The 16,052-nt window shown below is 38.3% G+C and overlaps 1 protein-coding gene across 1 annotated transcript in view; it reads right to left on the bottom strand.

Annotated features, from left to right (window-relative positions):
* Positions 1-16,052, bottom strand: part of ARAP2 (ArfGAP with RhoGAP domain, ankyrin repeat and PH domain 2) — a 2,678,178-nt gene that overhangs the window by 212,266 nt on the left and 2,449,860 nt on the right. The window contains exon 30 of the mRNA XM_044062089.1: positions 5,569-5,604. Within this exon, the coding sequence (XP_043918024.1) occupies positions 5,569-5,604 (36 nt within the window). The remainder of the gene's footprint in view (positions 1-5,568; positions 5,605-16,052) is intronic.

The raw sequence follows: 16,052 nt of genomic DNA, 5'->3' as shown, positions 1-16,052 counted from the left end.
CTCTAGGGGGTGAGAATGCTGGGTCCATATTGAGCGAAGATACCACTGCATTTTTCACATGTGTAATCTTGCCAGTGGCAGCATGGGAATTGTGGCAGCCATGTGGCCAAGAAGTTTGAGGAATTCCCTTGCATTCAGGGTAGGTGTAAGGAGGGCAAATTGAGGGTGTTTGGTCAGGGAAAGCACTTTTTCCTGAGGTTGGAAGGCCATCCTGATGTCTGATCTGCTTCTGCATCGTAGGAAGACAATGTCTTGTGTATGATTTAGACTGGATTTGGTGAAGTTTAAGAGGAAACCTAAGGACTGCAGGAGGTCCTCTGTGTGGACCAGGAGGGCTTGTCTGTCTGCTGCTTGAATGAGCAGATTGTCTAGGTATGGGAAAATTTGCATGCCTCTTATTCTGCAGTAAGGAATGACTGGGGCTAGGCATTTTGTAAATACCCTTGGAGCAGTGGAGAGTCCAAAGGGCAAGGCACAAACCTGAAAATGCAAGGGGCCTGCTTTGAACCTGAAGAATTTTCGGCAGGACGGTTTTATTGGAATACGTAGATAGGCTTCTTTGATGTCCAAGGTCACCATGAAGGCCTGGGGAAGGATGAGAGGAAAAAGAATGGGTAGTGTTATCATCCTGAAGGAAGGAACCTTCAGGAATGGGTTGAGGCGATAAAGGTCTAGGATGGGTCTCCATGGTCCCTCCTTCCTGAGCACCAGAAAAATTCTGGAGTAGAGCCTCTCCCTCGAGCAGAAGGGGGGGGGTGAGTTCTATGGTGCCTTGGAGCAGCAGGCTGTTTAGAACCTGAGGGAGGAGGGACCATTGAGAGGGTGGAGGTAGTGAAATAGGAAGTTTTGGGGGGAGGGACATCCATGACATGAAGTAACCCTCCTTCAGGACAGAAAAAAAAACATTTGTTGGATGTCACTAGGGCCCATGCAGTGAGGCAGTAAGAGAGGCAGGAGGATAAAGGTATGGTGGGAGGAGGGGGTGGAAATGGAGGCAGGCAGTCAGATGCTGCCTGCTCTTTCTGGAAAGGGAGATCTCTGGGCAGAGGCATGAGGTGTCCTAGGCTGAGTAGTGTGCCTCATGTGTGATCTTCTAGATCTGGAGGGGGCAGAGGGCTTAGAAGTCTTCCTGATAAACTGTGTCATGACCGGGTAGTTTCTTTGAAATTGTGGGATTGGAGAGACAAGAAGATGCTTTGAATCCTGGAGCTCTTTCCCTTTTTGCTTAAGCGACTTCAAGAGATCAGCTACATTGGAGCCGAAAAGGGCAGTGTGATCCAAAGGAGCTTCCAAGAGTTTGGCCTTAAAGTAATCTGGTAAAGGCTGAAGACGCAGACAAGATTATCTCCTCAATACAGAGGCAGATGCAGCTGACCTGGCAGAGACCTCTGCTGCATCACATGCATACCATAGGGAATGTTTATTGACTTGGGAGATAAGCCCAAGCAAGGAAGACAGGAATGCTTTTACAGAGCAGTCAGGGATCTCATTAAGTTCCTTAGAAGCTTTGTCCAGTAAGGCCAAGGAGTATTTGGTCTTGTGTGACTGGTAATTTGTAGACCTAAAGGCTAGAGTAGCTGAAGTGTATATCTTTGTCCCCACCTCTCCATGGCCTTGCTGTCTTTATCTGCAAGCAGGACATTGGTAGTGGGGAGAAGTATGGTAGCCCTGTCAGTGGCAAAATAAATGGTTACTGGGTTAGCTGGCGGGCATTTGAAAATAAATTTGTCTGCATCAGGTACTCTATACAACTGGTCTGCCCTTCTAGGGGCAGGTGGCTGGGAGTTAGGGTTTATACATGCTGCTACAAAAGCATCCAAGAAGGCAGGCTGGGCAGGAGGAATAGGAGCCGGGTTGAGATTCCATCTGGATTAAGTCATAGAATCTATTCTATTGCTCAGACATGTCTGAGTAATCCCATTTAAAATGTTCCCTCATAAGATTGACCGTGTCCCCAAAGGTAATGTCTTCCACACAGGAGTCAGGTCAGCAGAGGCTTCTTTTGGGGATCTATACCCAAGAGGGGAAGATATTTGGAAGAGCAGGATGAGGAGTCATCTGAAGAGTCGGAGATTTCTTCTTCAGCAGGATGGCTAAGAGCAGTCTTTGGCTGAATAGGCCTGGGACTAAGAAGAGGTGGAGCAACATCAGGGAGGTCAGGCATAGGCCTAAGGGCCAGGAAGGCACTGTGGAGACTCTGACTGAAGGCCTGCCAGTCTGGCAGGCCCTCATGGGTTGAAGCGACATGCTTTGTATTTTGTTTTTTTCTTTGCAGGCCTAACCGGCGTCTGGCTGTCAGTCAGCCTTTCAAGAAATAGAAGGAACGGCAGAGGCCTGCTCCGAAGTGCCCATCTCAGCAGCTGGTTCCCCCCTGGCATTTGAATCAGGTGCCAGGATATCCTCCCTGGACGTGTCGTCCACTCTGGATTTTGCGGCCTCCTGGTAGGTACCCGCTTTATCCTCTGTGGCAGACGCCGGTTCCTCGGCCAAGCTAACGGTGGCTACAGGCTGGTAATTGGCAGAGTCAGTCACAGTGGATGTGGATGGCCTCGTGGGCTTGGTCCTCTTCCTAGGTGGTTTGGATAGGGCATCGGTAGCGGCTTCCATTCCAAGAGCAATCTACCTAAAATGCTGGTTTTCGAGGTATAGGTCAAGGGCCTGAAGTCGACGATGAAGGGTGTTAGGGACAAATGACTTACAAATGATGCAGCTTTTATAATCGTGTTCCCTACCCAAACAAAAAGACACCGGTTGTTGGTGTCTTTGTGGGGAATCTGGTGACCACAGTTGCTCTTACTGGACATTAACAGACTATATAAATTACAAAAGGACTGAAGAAAATCCCCAACGGGGTACTTATTTTAATGCAAAATTGATCCGATGTCCACAAGTAGCAGGAACACCTGGAGTAAGGCTGGTGGCTGAAAAGTTCTGAGTAATGGTGCATGCAGACGTCACTTTTATGGCCCACATACCAGCTTACACGTCAAACATCCGATGCACCAACAGGGACTAAAAAAAGCTTTGGAAATCTGGCCGAACAAGCTGATGGGAAGAAGGGTAAATCCATTAGTGAATACTGCAACATTGGAATAGAAGGACATCTACAGATATACTGAAACATTCTTTCATTTTTGCATCTTAAACTCCGAACAACAGAATATAACATTAATTAATGACACTAAGGGAAGGGTAGTTTCTAACTTATGTAATAATGTCTCACAGATAATTCATGTGTTAATACATATACTAACACTGCAATCACTATATATCAGAATAAGGAGAATAATCTTCAGGCGCTTCAGCCTTGGGATACATATATATTTGTCCATATTTGGATATTCTGCCTCAGTGTTCTGAGCATCACAGCTGATGTCCTTGGATTTTTCTGGAAGGATGTTTCAACAAAAGTTGCCAGTAGTGGATTCCTTGTACTTTCATCTGGACCTTTCAACACATATAATCAATAGCAATGACCAAAAGAAGGGGGGGTACACATAGATAACTACAGGAAAAAATCCATAAACTTAGGGTGCATAAAACAATGAGGCCTAATGGGACTCATGTAATTACTATATATCTGAGGGGGAAACTGATATTGTGCATATGTAGCTCACAAATGGGTACTCTGGCTGGACACATGGTATGTTGCTAGCAGTGTTAAGTTACAGAAGATTAATTTAGACCAGCACTGATAATACCCCAAGCTTGCTGCCACTATGACTAAAGCAAAAGGCCTGAAAAACACACAGTAGTCTACAGTAACTGCTACAGAGACTGCAAGCTGACCAGAAATGTAAAAAAACAAATGTCAGCATTCATTATAAAAGTAAAGGAAAAAATGAAACTGCAGGCTTTCGGTGCAACAACAACATTGACTCAAAATGAACAGTAGTAGTTCACGTTGAATGCTTAGATGCATATGATACACACATAGGAATAAGCACATGCCTTGTATATGCATCAGATATCAACAATGAATTATTTGATTGAAAGGCAGCATCTGAAAAAAAAAACCTTCTTGTTCAACATACCTAGTTATAAAATAATTTTCTAAACATGTGTTATGAAATTGTAATGATCACTTCTTATCTGTCGGCAGTGACTGTCTTAATCCCATTGATATGATACCCACTTAGGCTTCATGTAAATATATTATCTGTACCAGCCATAAGTAAATCTGGTACCTTTAATTGTTAGCAGTGACTGTTAACGTATTTCTATCATCAAAAGGCATGCTGACTGACAGGCTTTTCTTAACTGCCTACACAAACACACACAAACTATGGTACTTTATACCTCTGTAATTAGCTCAGAAAATAAAAGAACTTTACAAAAAGTATGTATATATTCATATATATATATATATGCAATAACAATAAAAGTGAAATATTATTTCATTTCAAGAAGGTCTGTTCAATCATAGCAGGAAATAGTCTGAAGGCTGAGGAGATGCCGCATGCAATTAACCCTAAACAATAGACACCAGACTTGGCCATAAGGAAACATGGTGCTGACAGACAAAACTGCTGGATTGCTAGCTGAGAAATAAGTTGTAAAGGAAACTCCTGTCTCCAGACAATTTTCATACTTCTCTCTTTTAAGAACTATAGAAGTATACACTACTCATATATCAGCATGTTTTTCCCACACCCATCCTGACATAAGGGAAAAACCATGATTTGTTTCACCCATGCACTGAACTTTGAAAAGACTCGCATATTTTGACAAATGCAGAGAGTGGCAGCCGAGACAAATGGTTCATTGGTTATTCAGACACCACAGCAAAGACCTAAGAAAGCTACTGTGGTCAGTATGACTTGTGGAAAAGTTGACAGAGGAGAAAGGCTCCTGCATTTGGGAACATGGGGTGTTAGCTAATTCTTTCAGTTTGAGTTGTGGATTTGATAGGCATAATTAAAATGGTGTAGTACAGAATTATGACAGCATCTTTATACTGAATGTATGGAACTTCCAGTTGGGAATAACAACATAGATATATATATATATATATATATATATATATATATATATATATATATATATATACCAGCTGTATGGGTTTGGGCATTCTTTGGCTAAACAAAGAGGAGTCAGCAGCGGAGACACTGATGAATGACTGATGGACAAATAAGCACCCAAAGTGTCGGGTGTCTGACATGGAAAAGTGCTATATTTGCTCCAAAAGGGTGAACCACTAAGCTATTAAGGGGAAAACTATTCATGTTAGAAATAAAGCAATTTGCTGTATTTCAAACAAACACAGTCTCCCTTTCCTTTTCTATATGATAAGTACAAAAACAGAAGCTGTATTTTTCAGAAAAAGTATGCAGTGTTATTATTCCTTATGCTAGCTCGCCATAAAATGTGCTATACAATTTACCAAGTCATTTTGAAAAGGCAGCTGCATAGGATAATGTTCTGGTTTGAAATTGTGAAGATTTTTTTCCTTGTTACATGCAAAAGGTACACTATTATGCATTAAATCTTTTACCTCATTGTGTCCAAAGAAAGCTACATTAACTTTACTGATAAAGATCAATGTGGAAAGCTTATATTCTAACTTACCATTGCTGCTTTTCACTGAAAAGTGTGAGGCCCCAACTGGAAAAAAGAAAACAGTTGCATTAAGATGAATGCTTGCACAACAAAAAACTGGTACATGATTTGCATTTCATTTCTACCTTTAATGTCAGACAAAAGAAATATTTAAACCCACAACTTGCTGCAATCATTTTCCCTCTGCGCTTCATTGAAATATTTTCTTTCCTTCTTTCTTTCTCTCTAGAGGTCACACTTACAACTCAGCAAGATTTCTATTCTTTAATCCACAGTGACCCCTACTGCAAGAATACGGCAGAATAAACTATAGGATTTTCTTCTGTTCTAGTACAAAATAATCTATTAAACAGTTTGCACAGCGGACTGACAGTTTTTCTCTGAAGGTTCTTTCTAATGCTACAAGGGGTTGTAAAGACGATCCCGATACTATATGATAGGTGGAAAATGTTTTCAATGGTGAGTGTATTCTTAAAACAGTATTGGCTCAAACTTCAACATGAAATGCAGCCCTTTTTAGCACTGCAGCATTGTGAAAGAATAACTGTAACCTAAGCTTTATAAAACACAAACCAACACATTAAGTAGAAAGACCTAAAGACTTCCTGAAACATTCTTTCAATATTGTATTTGAAACTCTTTGAGCAACAGAATATAACAGTAATTAAAAACACTAAGGGAAGGGTTGTTTCTAATTTATGTAATGATGTCTCACAGATAACTCATGTATTAAATGCAATACGTGCAATAAAAGCATGTCCAATAATTTATAGGCTTGTAAACTGAATGTACTGGCCAGTCCAATCGTAGAACACATCAGAACCTATATTTGGTTCAGTGACTTTTTACCTTGAAACACATCTGACAATTACAGGAAAGCCCTAATGGAGTCTGATTTTACTAACACAGGAGCATTTGGCAAAACAAATCACTGCATGTACAAACTATTGCTTCTACATCCTGAATACAGATTACACAATTGTAGAAAATATGGCTCCAAACCAAAGATGAAGATGGGCATAGAAATATTAATCAAAAATTGTATTCCCAGCTTGCATGGTAATTGCATTTTAAGATTTTTCTCTTAACTGCAAACTGAGTTCATTACTTGAAGGAAATGTAATCTTTAAGGGCTGATGGTTTTAGTGATGTGCTACTACAGCTGCAGAGGAGAACACTGGCCACTTAACAGACAAGAGTGAGTGGATAATGCACTTCCAGTACACAGATGGCATATGACAATAGGAATGCTATAAATATTAACAAACTCAAATGTCTAATGATTGTGATTGCTGTAATATACAGCCACTATCAACTAGAAGATTTTCATCACAGATTTGTAATGACTACAAAATAATTTTAAAGAACAAGAATTTAATCAGAATATTATGTTGCTTAATAAACAAGTAACTTGATTTATTTTATTTCTGTTTGTTAATTGATTAAGTATACTGGTCATTTGATCATTTTAAGGTAATCATTTGAAATATTAGGACCGTCTAGAGTAAGTCCAGAAATATAGAGGCTGACTGGCCAAAAGATCGGACTTATATATATTAAGTATGAGATGCCATTTCTTGGAATATTCTTTTTTTTTCTGAGGTATGGCAATCTCAGAGGTAGTATATATAAGTTTGGGGGGGCTGCAAAAAGAAGTATAAAGGAGAAGAGTGATTTTTGAAATTTGCTCTTTTCCTGTGTTTTCGGTCCTTTTTTTTTTTTTTTTTTTAGCTTGTCGGCACTCGTTTTGTGGAGTGTTGACATTTCAATATGGAGCCCTTTTTCAGCCATGACCTCAGAATTACATAAAGTTTAATTGATCTGTAACTTATGATTTATTTATTTACTTACCTATTCATTTATTTTCATTTGTTACTTGGGTAGGTGGACTTGTCAGCTGACCCTTTTCATTGTTACCTGGGGATCAACCAGAGCATAAGAGAAGTACATTCACAGTGAAAATAGGGTAAATATAGTTACTACCATGCTTAGGAGAATTGGCACACTAGATGAAAAGGGTCCATGATACCACCCCCAACACTGAACAACCCGTACTGGTATAGTCATTCAACATATTTCACCTAAGTAAGACTTCACTCTGATAACTGTGGAGGAATCAACGGTATTAAGCCATGGGGTTCTAGATGCTCTGAAGTACATTTTAATTTTTAAAATAAAATGTTTTCATCCAGTGATTGCCTAACAAAAAACATGATCAAATAAAACGTAGTCTTACCTCTTCAACTTCTTTTCAGCCCTACCCTGAAATAATTAAAGTAAGTTGGGGGTCTGGAGTCTGTTAAACATGCAGAAGTCATAAAGTTACACTAATCCAAAATAAAACAAGAAGACAAATTCTCGTGAGGATACATATATATATATATATATATATATATATGTATATATATATGTATATATATATGTATATATATATATATATGTATATATATATATATATAAAATATCTAGGAATAGTACCCACTCTACACACACACACACACACACACACACACACACACACACACACACACACACACACACACACACACACACACACACACACACACACACACACACAAACGCCTCAGAATATGTCATCACTTTCTATGTATGACATATAGGGTTAAAGTGGGATTAAAAACTAAAGCAGAAATGCCCAGTCATATTTCAAGATGCTGATGTCATATTACATATAGCATGCCTGCTCACCACTAGCCCCCAAATGGCAGTCACCTCTTGTATAACCTTCTGATGTCAGACTGACACAAAACTGAACAAACATTAGAACATATTTGCTGTCAACTTATATAAACAGCACACTTACTCTCCCCCAAAGGATAGCCACCTGTATATGCATCAGATGCTTGATTTTGAGGAAAATGGAAAACAATATTTTAGTAATGTTTCCAACTTGTTATTGCTGGAGAATGTACATTGCCCTATAAAAGCTATAGTGACTATGCATCCCTTTGAAGTTTGTGTGGAAAACTAAAAAAAAATGACCACACTCTCCCCAGCATACAAAGTAGTGACCTCTGTGGTTTGGGTGGAATGTTAGAGAAATAAATGACATCTTCCGCAGCTCAACACATAAGTATAATGACTGTCTGTGTGCACCTATGAGCAGAGCTGGTTTTAGAATTCAGGATAGTGGTGATACTAAATCCAATATCAAAAAACAATTATACAGCTGTGGTGTATGAGGGGGCACCAGAACCCAGAAGTTATGAAGGTCTGGGTATTCTGTAATGCATTTACCACTCCCCGTGTTTTTTTTTTGGAAAGATGACTGTTAAGCTGAGCAAAATTACAACAGGGTCAGTTCCTTTTATCCAGGCAAACACTACCAAGCAGTTATAGTGACTTCTATGTAGAATTCAGAGGATGGCCATGTAATGTATTTCACCTTTGTTCCAAACAAACAGTTGCCACACATTAAAACATTGCAGGTCGCTTCATTTATTCACATCAGTCCTACAAAGTCATAATAAACAAACAGCAGTAGACCAATAGTCATTTTCCATCCTTAGAAGAAGATAGCCACAGCAAGTATGCCGACTCTCTGCAAATCTCAGGTGCCACCCTCTCTCTCAGACAGAAAACATCTGTAACACAAATCACAAATCCAAAACTATTTCTAAAATGCAATTAACTGTTGATTACTGCCAGAGTTGCTCACTGCAACTGGCATGCGATTCCTCAAAAACTACCCAGAAATTTGTCAGTGATTTTTTTAAATATCATTAAAAAAGAAATAAAAGAAAACTCCCTTCAGGTACCTTAGTACCTTCAGTCTTATGCACCTACATTTGAACATTGCAAGGTCACATCTCTACTCCTCTGACCTCGCAATGTTTAAATGTCATATCACTGTAACTGGAAAACCATCTTCCTACAGTGACAGTTATGTTGCAGGCACATTTTCTTTTAGTAAACTCACGTTATTTTTTAGAGAAAAGAAATATTGTTCTAAAAAAATAAATAGATAAATAAATAAAATAAATAAAGAGATAAGTAGCACCCCCACAAAACCCTTGCAACTCGGCACCCTTGATGGTTGCCTAGTTCACCTAGTAAGGCAGCCAGAACACAGAGATAACAGAAACATTTATTCAGTATCAACAAATAATGGTTATGATAACAAAACAAACAGAATATTTTGAAACTTTTTTTTTAAAAGAGCTTAAACTAGAACATTCATGATTTAACAATGAATAATGCATACACAGAGTCTTTTAATCTAGTAGTAAAACCAAATGCATTCCTCATCAGGAAAGTTGTAGATACTTGTCTCAAAAAAAAAATACATTACAGCTAAAATTATGATGCATTAACATAAGCACTTTACTTCAAAATAAAACTGCATCAGTGTATCATGGACCTGTTAAAATTTCTCACCTGTCTATGTAATAAAAATTCTCAAACATCTGTCAGACTGATACAATTTGCCAGACCAAGTCATAGCTTAATAATGCACAGAACTACCCATAATATATTCACTTGAATGTGTAACTTACTTAAATATCTACAGATTAGTGTATGCCATTTAATACTCCTCTTTGAGTCACAGCAGTTTTGGCTAATGAAGTGCCTTGTGAGTGCAGTTAGGAAAGCCAAGCAAAATCTGTTCATTTTTCCTCTTCCATCTTGTAGCTCACGCGCATTCATTTTGAAATTCACACAGTCATTTTTTTCATTCAGTACTAACAGTGCAGACGGCTAGGGCTATGATGATTGCTTTCCTTGGTTTCATACTAACAGCTACTGTTTGCTTACTGTGTGACTGTAAGCAAGTCACTTAATCAGACAGTGCTTTGGGGAAATGAGAAATTTGGGCTAGACTTTTTAATAGTCTCTTCAGATGCATGCCTAATAACTACCTATGAGCCATATGTTTGTTTTCCTCTTTACTTCTCTGAATGCTGACATGGTATCTGAGTTTTCTATTACAAGTCACATCTGCCTGATCTCCCAGCACGAAGGATTGCTAGGGGCTAAAAAGGCATTAAAAGATTCTTAATGCATTTTAATAACTTTAATAAGGGAGCAGGCCCAGGCCCAGTAAGACAAGTTTTCAAATGTGTCACATACTTCTCCTATTGAGGCAGGATTCAAGACAGATACAATAATAATGGAAATTGTGTAGTTATTCTAGAGTACAATTACATGAAGAGATAATTAAATTTTTAACAGGACTTTGCACCAGAACAGTAGCACACCTGACTTTGTATAAAAATGATGAGGGCGTAAATCATATCAGGGTCAATTAATAGCCTAAGAGTGTAGGGAGCTAGGACTATGAGCTGCTTTTAAAGTTCATCCTGTAGTCCAGGGTTTGATTTCATCCCTCTCAATTTGCAACTGTGTAACTCTGAACAAGTCAATTAACCAGAAAATACTCAGGCTATGGTTGAAAAAGGTCTTTGCGGGTCAATCCTCTACACCAGTTAAAAAAAAGAAAAAAGCAAGAGTCTAACATATTTAGGTTTAGGCTTGCTAAGAGAATAACCTAGAATATAAATGAAAATTTTGTTTTAACTAGATGAACACAACAGTTGCATTAGTCACCTTAAATAACTTGCTTAGCATGAACTAATATAAAATGTTGACTGCACAAATCAAACCCACATTCATAACCCACATTCATAAAAATGTACACTGTATGCAGTTTATTGCATTAATCATCCAAGTGTATGCCAGTGCACTGTGTGATCAGACGTATGGAAGCAACTCTCTAGCAGAAATGTTGCATGAAGCACCTGCCATAATGACATAAAATCAATTAAAATGTTATTACTTTGTGGACACAAGCAAATTCTACATTTTTTTTAATTAGCTTCAAAGCAAGGTCAAGTTATGCAGGTTTTCAGAAATAATTTCACATTTCTCAAAACTGAAGTTGATGTCTTGATAAAAGGCATTTTAGAAATATATTTACAAACACATGACAGTGTTTTGCTAAGGTATTTCTACTTGGTACTATGTATGTCTGCCGTGGGACTTCCACTGTTTTCTTTCCACTTTATTTGCTGTCTGAAAAAAGTTAAAACATCACAAGCTTCTTATTGAGATGAGTGTTTGACAATATAAACTAGATTTTCCACATTCGGATGAATCTCATACGTGTCAAAAACATCTATAGCTAGCCGAGTCTGGCTGCTTGGCCTACAAGCATAATTAAATACATTGTTTTTATCAGGGGGAAGGTGCAGATCTCTTCCATGGTGCAAATGTACCTATTGTCACAAAATAAGACACTTCCTTGAAAAAAATCCAGAAAATACACGACTGATCTGTCAAAGTTCTGCATCATATCAAAACTGTACATCACTGCAAAGACACCTCCATTACACAAAAGCAATACTGATTTTTAGAAAGGATTATCAAGGATGCCCAGTCATATTTCAAGATGCTGATGTCATATTACATATATCATGCCTGCTCATCACTACCCCCCAAATGGCACTCATCTGTTGTATAACCTTCTGATGTCAGACTGATAGAAAACTCAACAAACATTAGAACATATCTGCACCTACGCTTGGAAGGTATGTAAAAGAGGGAAGGTATGTAAAAGAGGGCTGAAGCCTGCTTACTGTCCAGCCCAATCAAACTAGGCATAATGCATCCTATTGGACAGTCCAGCCTGCTAGACAACAGCAAGAGAGTGTATCCCATTTTCTGATGACTTCTCACTGAAAACAGTTCCTATCAATTTCTACCACAAATTATGATTGTTAAGATTAACAGTTCTAATAATGGAAAACTCTTGCCCTTTTCTGTGGTTAGTTCACGTGTAAAGTGATAATATCCTTAACATCATCTGGGGCAGCTATGGCCTAATTCTGATGGTCAAAGGACTACTGCCCTGGCATTCAGTGAAAATGCTGGATTTCTATTAAACTGCAAATGACCACACTCACCATAAATGCTTTTCAAAGTACCATAAGGGTATGAAGTGGTACAACCCATCTCAAGTGTCTAAAGTCAGCTGCATACTGGTAGTCCTGAGTCTGCATGGGCGTATGCTGGGGTGCAGTCTTTTAGCATCTAATGGTGGTGATGTGAGGATAGCTCAGCTATTCCACTAACTCATAAACATCTTGCATTTCAGAGACAGGCCATTTCCATGAAAATGGATGTAAAGTAAATGTGAAAAAAATGCACTTATTGCATAGATTGCACCCATCTATAGAATGACTCAGTTATCAGAGATTTTGGTATGTTCAGTTAAATTGATAAATGACCAACATGTTGCAACAGTAGTCAGAAAAGGCTTCTGTTTTACACAATTAATATGTAAACGCATGTCATCAACAGCAAAGGTTATCCTCTGTCTCTGCTCATCCCCTATCAGACCAATTAAGTACAATGCCCCCTCTGGCATGTATTTATTTATACACATCACACAACATGAACGACCCTAGACATTCCTAACTAAAGGATGACAAGCCTAAAGACCCTTAGCTAACAAAACATGCTTGAATCCCTAACCTATAGTCTATGCCTTATAGAGTCCTCGGTGTTGATTTATAAATAACATTTAGGACCAGGAAGGACTCAGGCCCTGTCCTTCTTTACCTCCTATGTATTAACAAAACTTCTAGTGCCATGTACACCAATGCTGAGAATTTAAAGCTTCACCAACAAATAAGCAGAGCGCACTGCGTCATAAATTCATATCTCATCTACCTTATTTCTCTAATAAACTAACTATTTGAATTTAAGGTAAATCTTGATGATTGGATGAATCTAACAAATTCACTCTGGGCCTATTTTGTGCTGTACTCCTTGTAGCAGAAGGTGCTATATGAGCAGAGGTGCTGGCAACACTTAAATCAGCCTTGCATATCCTATGGCCCAGTGAACCGTTACACAATCCAGGGTACAATCAGTATGACATGCTACTTCTTGGTTAACTACATGGAAGGAATCTCACTTCACTTCACTTCACTGACAAAGACACAGTCTCCCATTAGTTAAGAAAGCTATCCTGCAGACACACACCCGCTATTGTACAGGCTAGTTCATCATAATTTCTGTTCAACATTAGCCAAAAACAGTCATTTAAAGCCTGCATTAGACCCCTTTAATTACCCATGATAGCCATCCATATTCTATGTTACTATGAAAGTATGCCAACCAATGTCGCACAGGGCCAGATGAACCAGACAGTCCAATCCAAGTTTGTATTAGGTATGTTCAATACTTAAATGTTTAGCACCTTCATCATTTACAACAGTTTATAAGACTTTATCATAACTATGAGTACAAACCAACAGAAACATTTAAAGTTAATTATGTGATTACTAAAGTCACTTGTAAAACAATGAAAAAACACTCAATAAAAAGGGTAATCAAAACATTCCAAAATGAATTAAAAGAAAAAAAATATTAAAAATAAACTTGTAGTTTAATAGCCCTCTGCATGAGAGCACAACTAATATAAATACTGTTACACAGGCTTAAAAAAAGGAGGAATTCATTCTTACGTGCCACAGTGTTTCTCTGTGTCCTAACAGCGTCTTCCAAACACCCCCTCTAATGGGTGGTGCCACCTTTTTTCAACAATAGAGAATAAACATTTTCTAAAACTAGGACAAATGCCTACATGCCTTGCCAAAGCACTTTTCTGGTCTCTTTTTAAAATGCTGGGTATATGTTGGTACATTCTATTATGCAGTGCATTTTCTGTTTTACCAGTATAAAATGCACCACGTAGGTTGCACACAATCAAATAAACAAACTCACTACATTTAAATAAACCACAGAAAATGTTACCCAATACCAGTACATTGATATACTGACACTGATTACAATGTCCATATTTGGAATTTTTAAATTGTCCATTTATGTTAATAGATACAACCATTTCCTATTTTTTATTTGAAATTAGGTTTCCTAGTGTAAATCACAAGGGATGTATCAACAATCTCACCAAGGATTAGTCAAAAATCTTTCAATGCTTAGTAAAGACTTCCTTAATAATCTTACTGTTAGACACAAATTATGCTGTAAAGGATCTAAACTTGGCCATAATCCTTGCCTCAAGATGATCAGTCTGGTAAACACCCACTGTTTCTAAACTCCCATGTAAGATGAGATGGAAATCAGAATGTTTTCCTGCATAAACATCATCAACCACTTTATCCACAAGTGCCTGGGGGTAGCCCTTTTCAGTGAACATCCCAACTAAGTTTTAGATTTCCATATCAAATTGGTGGTCTCCAGATGTAAGTGTGAATATACAAATCAATGAATGATTTACTGTAAAGCAGTACGTAATACTAGTTCTTCACACAAATCACATCACATCACATCTCACCTCTCATCATACTTCTACTCACTCTTATTACACTCTAATGACAGTATTCAAGGACTATAGTAAAACTGCTCTCCTTAAGCTGCAATTATGTTCCAATATCTATACTTTGCAGCATCTGTTCTTACTACAAGCTGTGAAGGTTGGGTGAAGATAGATGAAGGCTGCCACCCTAGCCAGATAGAATTTTGGAGATAATTCTGTCATCTGTAAATATTAATGTAAATCACAGGCTTGTTGAATTAACATGTGGAACTGCAAAAATGTAACAACAGTGCACTCTGCTGTAATGCAGCTAAGTCAAGCATTTTATGACTGTCTTTGATCTTTAAAGTTGGCTCTGGCCTGTCTAGATGAAGGAATTCTTGCTACTGTTTTAAGGCCAGAGTTAATGGCCAGAATTTGCATACATAAATGTCCTTAATGGCTTTACTTCCTGACCTGGTGTGAGCTTACAAAAGAATGTAGCCTGTTAGCCTGGGAAACCCAAGTGTGAAGAATGATGTAATGTGAACCAGGAATGCAATTTTAAAAACAGAGAGAATCAAAGAGCATTAAGCATTTTTGTCTTGACCATCCAACTCAGCACTGCCTTTGCTCTATATGTAAGTTTATCTTAGACTTGTGTTTTCTCATAGAAATAGCTAGAAACTAGAAAGATTAGACTAAGTGTTTTTCTGTGATGTCAGAACTGTACTACTGAATTATTTTAAGTATTTCTGTGTGATCTCTGAACTCTTGACTACCACCGTGCAGTAAACAGTATTGTCTTGTGTTTTTATTACTACATATTTTAAAACCTTTCAACTGTGGCTGTTTAGTGTAGAGATAAGTTAAGCTCTAAGAGTACATTGCATGTATACAGTGATCCTGTACCAAGTCACTCTAATAAGCCTTGAATGTTCAGTTATACTACCAATTGGATAATATTGCACAGTAATAATTGGACACCCTTTTAAGGGCCTTTGGGTAGCTGATAATTATTAGCTGGGTGGTGGCAGTGATTTCTACTGTATAGTCTGGGTAAAAGGGGCACAGCTAGAGAGCCTGTGCCAGCCTTTCCCAGAAGTGTCTGTGTGTTTGTATAAAATGCCTATCTCAAAGTGTGTGTATGTGTGTGTATGTCAGCTATTTGGGCAGGGACACGAAGCACTGGTTCGACAGAGAGGGT

Source organism: Protopterus annectens, chromosome 2.part1 (genome assembly GCF_019279795.1).
Source record: "Protopterus annectens isolate FY-2018-M chromosome 2.part1, PAN1.0, whole genome shotgun sequence".
Classification (NCBI taxonomy): Eukaryota; Metazoa; Chordata; order Ceratodontiformes; family Protopteridae; genus Protopterus; species Protopterus annectens.
The sequence above is the reverse complement of the archived record's forward strand: the minus strand, read 5'-3'. Positions and strand labels throughout refer to the sequence as shown.